Below are 6,027 nucleotides of genomic sequence, written 5' to 3'. Positions count from 1 at the left end.
TGTATAGGCGTATTCTTAGAAACTAATGATTGTACATTCATATTCTTAGGCTAATCACGTGTGATGGAGATTGACACAATTATCTCTATATATACTTGTAATATGTATGAAATAAATTGTAGAAGGAGAATTACCCTTTCTTTCATTTTCTTTAGAAAGGTTCAACCGACTGAAAAGTATTTTAGTCGACCGAACGATGCATATATAAAGACCTCGGGATTTGAACCAAGAGAGCACTGATTCCATTATTCGATCTTCTATTGCGCTCATTCAAGTTTCGTTCAAGCTCCTACTACTATGACGCCGAATGCTTACTGACAATGAAAGCTTTTTCTCTATTCTTCCTTTGTTGATATACTTTTTATATACCTTGTATTTATTTGTATGGAGATATCATTCTAATTATTATTCTCCTCATTCTATGTGCTTCAATTATCAATGAATTGTCCAACAAAAACAATCAATAATTACAAGTTTTAAAATACTAGTCATAGACTACGAACCAAGTAAAAAGAAAATACATTTTTTTTATTCCACCGTAAATTCTACTTTATTTTTATTTACTTTGAAAAGATTTTATCGAATGAGATTCATCCTCTCATCTACTGTGATCCAACAAAATCATACCGACTTATATGAATTTAACTATCTGATCAGATGTCACCTGTATCAACACATAACTTACCTCATTCAATCAACTTAATCAACTCAATAAATTATCTTATCTAATCAATTCAACTTAGATAAAAAGAAAGATAGATTTTCTATGCATATTAAACACACAAAAAATGTTTTAGATAAAATATCACAGTTAAATAATAAAAACTAATAGATTTTTTAAAATTCTTAAAAAAATATTTTTACAATTATATTATTTTCTAACACAGTGCGTTGAGTCATATAATAACGTGGAATGTTATTGTGGCGCGCAATTATTATTATACTAATATTTTTAACTTGACATGACTGTTTTTATTTTAACAACTCTTATTTTTCTATGTATATTTTTCAAAATTAATTTAAATAAACTTTAAAAAACAATTATTTAAACACAGTTTAAATTATTATTATTATTATTATTATTATTATTATCTACTCTACCATTTGATTAATTCTACGTCAATTGGATGTCATGACTAACCATCAAAGTGAACTGGGAGATGTCTATCAAACTAGGGCTGCAAATGAGCCGAGCCGAGCTCGAGCCTGGGTCGGCTCGAGCTCGAGCTCGAGAAAATTGAAGAGGCTCGGCTCGAGCTCGAGCTCGAGCGAGTTTCAGAATTTAAGCTCGAGCTCGGCTCGACCATTTAATGATCGGCTCGAGCTCGGCTCGAAAATGGATTGTAATGTAAAAATAAGTTGCGGAAGCTGGGATTTGAACCTTCAACCTCTAACAACCCAATAAAACACTCTAACCACCAGCACCCCTCAACTTATTAGATTATTTGAAAGTAATAATTGTTTTAAACATTAGAATATTGAATTTTAGCCTGGCTCGAATAGGCTCGACGAGCCCTCGAGCCTATGTTAAATAAGCTCAAGCTCGGCTCGAACGTTAAACGAGCCGGCTCGAGCTCGGCTCGAGCTCAGTCAAATTCGAGCTCGAGTCGAGCTTTGACCGAGCCGCTCGCGAGCGGCTCACGAGCGGCTTGGCTCATTTGCACCCCTATATCAAACCAGTCAATTTTTATTCCATTAAAAGCATAAAAATAAATCTGTCGTAGTTACCGAGTGATTATAGTAAAAAATATTACGTTACCTCAGTTATTTTTTACAATCTATTCATAAATTATATAAAAAAATAAATTATAAGATTAATTTATGATTTTTTTTAATTGGGCAACGTGGACCGCAGTTACTGAGCTGGTAACTGGTCGACGAGGGTGTCTTGGTTGAGTAACTAGTCGATGATGCTGTCTTGGTTTAATTTGCCAGTAGCTGCTCCACTCTAATTAAATCTGAACTGCACCACCACCGTTCCCTTTTCTTCCCTATCTCTCCTCTCACATCCAACCATATCTCTCCCTCTACCTCTGCTCCCAATCTGACGTTCTACCATGCGGATCCGCCGGCGAGCCTCGTCCTCGCTTCCTCTTTCTCCAGATCCATCACGCCCATCTCAAAATGGGAGTCTTGGTGTCCAAGACAGTAAAGCTGCAGAAAGGGAAAAGTTGCACCCAGTTGGGGATCGCCATCATTATGATTTAGGGGCGGTTCGTTCCAATGGAGGATCTACTCCCTGTCCGAATCCATGCTCAGATGTGCTTAGCCGCCGCCGCAGTGACAGCAGCAGTAGCAACACTAGTGTGCAGCGGCCTCTGAAGGAGGAGGAGGAGGAAGAAGAAGAGGAGGAGGAGGAGGAGGAAGAGGAGGATGAGCTTAAAAGAGGGAAAGACGAGATCAATAGCGGCAAGATGATGGGTGGCAGCTCAGTTGCAGTAGATCATGGTAATGGGACAGAAAGAGGAAAGGTATCGGACGAGAGAAAGGCTAAGGGCAAGGCGAAGGCGAGAGCAGGCGCTGGCCCTGCTTCTGCGAGCCATAGTTGCACAATTGTTGATTACGAGGATACAGATAAAGGGCCGAATTTGAACGGCAAGAAGCGACCTCGGAGGAGTCCGGCGATTCTGATGGAGGGTTCCCGGTGCAGCCGCGTGAATGGAAGGGGGTGGCGTTGCTGCCAGCAGACCCTCGTCGGCTACTCCCTCTGTGAGCACCATCTCGGGAAAGGGCGCCTCAGGAGCATGAGCACTTCTGCAAGAGGCCAATTGGGAACCAGTAAGCCTAGATGGAGCAACATCGAAGCAAGAAACGGTACTACTTTGCCACGCCATCAAAAGGAGGAATTAGAGGAAATGATGCAAACGCTTCAGCAGTCTTCTGATGATCCCAGTAATAATATTGTCACTGATAGGAATGGGGCTGACAAGATAAAAGAAGAAGAGGAGGGTGAGGTGGAGATGGCGAGGAACAAGAGGAAGAAGATAGGAATGGTGAAGGCTCGAACAATCAGTAGTTTGCTCGACTACTCTGATCACTCAATTTTATCGCATGTCCAGGAAGTTGCATTTCTGCCTCCAACTAATGGCATTGGCAACCAGTGAGTTGATAAAAATAATTGATTAGCATTGTCTTCACATTCTGTTTTATCGTTCATGAACTTGTTCCACTGGATTGTGAGAGTTATATTTGTTTTGTTTCGGGGATGGCTGGTTAGTGCAAGCCTTATAGAATTCGTTCATTAACTTGTTCAACTGGACCATCTGCTGGACAAATTCATCTTCGAAATCCTAATTTTTGCGTGGTCCTTTTCTTGGGTTGCATTGCACCATGCCATAGATGCTCCTAAGTTTGTATATGCTGATGTAAGGCTACTTTCTGTTTCAATGTTATGAAAAATTTCTCCACTAAACGTTATTCATTGAAGTTGGCATTTAAGACCTCTCCACTAAAGCCAAGTCTTTGAAGTGTATGAGGCGTGAAGCCTTCAGAGCTACATATGTGGGAAGTGATGATGCCTCTACATCAAGTTTTTTCTTCCACCAAGGTCTAAAATTCTATTTCTACTCTTTACTATTTGATGCAGATCTTGTAGGGAACTTATGTTTATCGCTTAAAATTGTGATATTGTCATTTATTATTATTATCAATGCCAAGTTTTAAAGATTCTAGATTCAATTGTTGCATGTTGATGCTTAGACTAAACGATCAAAATTGTCAGAAACTGTTTTATTATGCTATATGTTAATATGATCTAAAAACTGTGAAGTATGATGAGCCTTCTGAGTCAGTAACAGTTTTCTGATGCATGTCCTTTGAGTTTAGAAAGACATGGCTTTCTGATGCAGAGCTACAGGACTTAGTTGCGTTAAAAAACTTTAATTCTGTTAAGCCTAGCATATGGAATTTCTTTTCCGAGAGAAAGAACCCTGGTTCATGTTCTGTCGACTGTTACTTTTTCATTTTTCCACGTTGACTTTTATTTTTATAAATGTTTAGATGCACTGACAATGAGTTCTAAAGCTATTGGCCTAGGTATGCCTATAGTATATCTATTGCATTTGTCTGCCAATAATGAATTAACTCCTTGATGCTTTACAAATGTATTTTATTTAGTTGATTTTAGCATATATCATTTTCCACAAAAAGGAAATATTTGCCCTCGAGAGCTTATCTGCAGCCAATTAAGGTGAGCTAACTTTGGGTTTATTCATCGATCAATCTTTAGTATAAGATTAAGATTTATATTATTCTTCTCTTTGCTGGAGAAAAACTTGTCTATCCATGATTATTAGCTAAAATAATGGGCTAATTATTAGCTAAAATAATGGGCTATCCATATAATCGTATAGGTTTCAAGAGACAAACGATACATCATCATCTTCACCAATAGAAGAATATTTAATCTTTCTAATAAAGCATTAATGAAGTTGTTTGTTAGGGACTCCCTGACTCAGGTAATGTGGAAATTCAGTGGATTTCTTGGTGCTATTATAATTCAGTCCTTCACCACTCAGATTCTTAACCTGGTCCTGCCATAAGCTTCCTCTCATTTATCTGCTCTATATTTGGCTTGTCACTTTCTCTTGATAAAGATTTTGGATTGGCTTCGTGTGTCATTTATGGTTTAGCTCTTCTATTTTTCTAGCTTCTTCCTCATATTCATCGGGTTTGACCAACACTTCTCACTGTTCAACCCTTTCTTTCCTTGATGCAGCTTCTTTTTGCTTGGCTCACTATTCCATGTCTTCAGTAAAAGAGTTCTTTCATTGGCCAGCTGGCATGTAGGCCAGCTGGCATGTACATTCTTTTTGTACATAAGATTTTTTAGGTTGCCATTGCAAACATTAGCCTTTGGAAATTATGCCAATTGATGCAATGTAACTATGACCTCCATCTTTCCCTTAATCTTGATTTTTTTTCCCCTTCAAACAATTGGCTATATTATGTTCTGCAAGAGATTTATTGACTATCTAGCTGTAGAGATATTAACTGTAAAGCAAGGGATGAGGTGGTATTAAGATAGATGCATCCAGAAGGAGCCAAAGAGCCAAGTTTTGTGGTCATTGCACAGGGTGGAATTCCTTGAAACCAAGTTTGCCATGACAAAAAAAGAGTTAGAAAGAATGATCATGCTTCCAGAAGATTTGGCACTGGACATGTTGTCAAGCTATCCACACTGTCAGAGATGCAGAGCCATGCTACTTGAAGGACAAAGGATCCTTCAATCAGGTGGCCAACAGCCAATCCGGAACTGTAGGCATGGAAATGGTGCTCGCCCAGGAAAAGCAAGTTGAAGAAGATGGTGCCTTGGGCATCATCGGAATTTATGAAATGGATGACATTGTCAAGACAGTTTTATTGAGCAAATTCCATAATGAGTTCCTTGCGGATGCTATTCATTTAGACATGGTTATTTTCGTTAACTCATATAGATACCTTGATGTTGAAAGCATCCAAAATAAGATTCATCATTGTCTGGGCTTCTCATGGAAGAATAAAAGTCACTGAAAGAGAAGGCAACAATTTTGTACAAGGTTCTCATCAAGATGAAGTTTGTATCGGTCTTGGATGATATTTGGAATCCTTTGAATCTTCTAATGGTGGGAATTCCCATATCCCCAAGCAGGGACCCAGTGTTAGGATCATGTTTGCAACTTGAATTGAAGGTCTCTGCGACAAGATGGGCATGAAAAGATGATCAAGGTGGATTTCTTGCCTTGGGATATAGCTTGGAGGATGTTCACAGACAAGATAGGTCAGGATACAATTAACTGTAACCCAGGAATCCGGCACCAAGCTGAGATCTTGGTCAGAATGTGTGGCAGTTTGCTGCTGGCTTTGATCACAGCTGTGCGCTCTTTGATGATCAAGCAAGAATAACGTACAGTTCCCAGGAATGGCAGGACAGGTGTTTTTCTCTCTCAAGCTTTGCTATGATCAATTGTCCAATGACACGATCGTGTGATTCACTTTGCCCTCTACTGTGAAATCTGCCACCTCATAAGCTTGATTCGAGAATACTGG

General features: G+C 39.0%; 1 protein-coding gene across 1 annotated transcript; it reads left to right on the top strand.

Annotated features, from left to right (window-relative positions):
- Nucleotides 1–1,953: 1,953 nt before the first annotated feature.
- LOC122055998 lies at nucleotides 1,954–3,412 on the top strand. Its single transcript, XM_042617723.1, has one exon. It carries the CDS (start codon nucleotides 2,058–2,060, stop codon nucleotides 3,102–3,104), a length of 1,047 nt encoding a protein of 348 aa, XP_042473657.1. The 5' UTR covers nucleotides 1,954–2,057; the 3' UTR covers nucleotides 3,105–3,412.
- Nucleotides 3,413–6,027: the final 2,615 nt, after the last annotated feature.

Source organism: Zingiber officinale, chromosome 3B, assembly GCF_018446385.1.
Source record: "Zingiber officinale cultivar Zhangliang chromosome 3B, Zo_v1.1, whole genome shotgun sequence".
Classification (NCBI taxonomy): Eukaryota; Viridiplantae; Streptophyta; class Magnoliopsida; order Zingiberales; family Zingiberaceae; genus Zingiber; species Zingiber officinale.
Note: the sequence above shows the minus strand (reverse complement) of the source record. Positions and strands in the feature narration are given on the sequence as shown.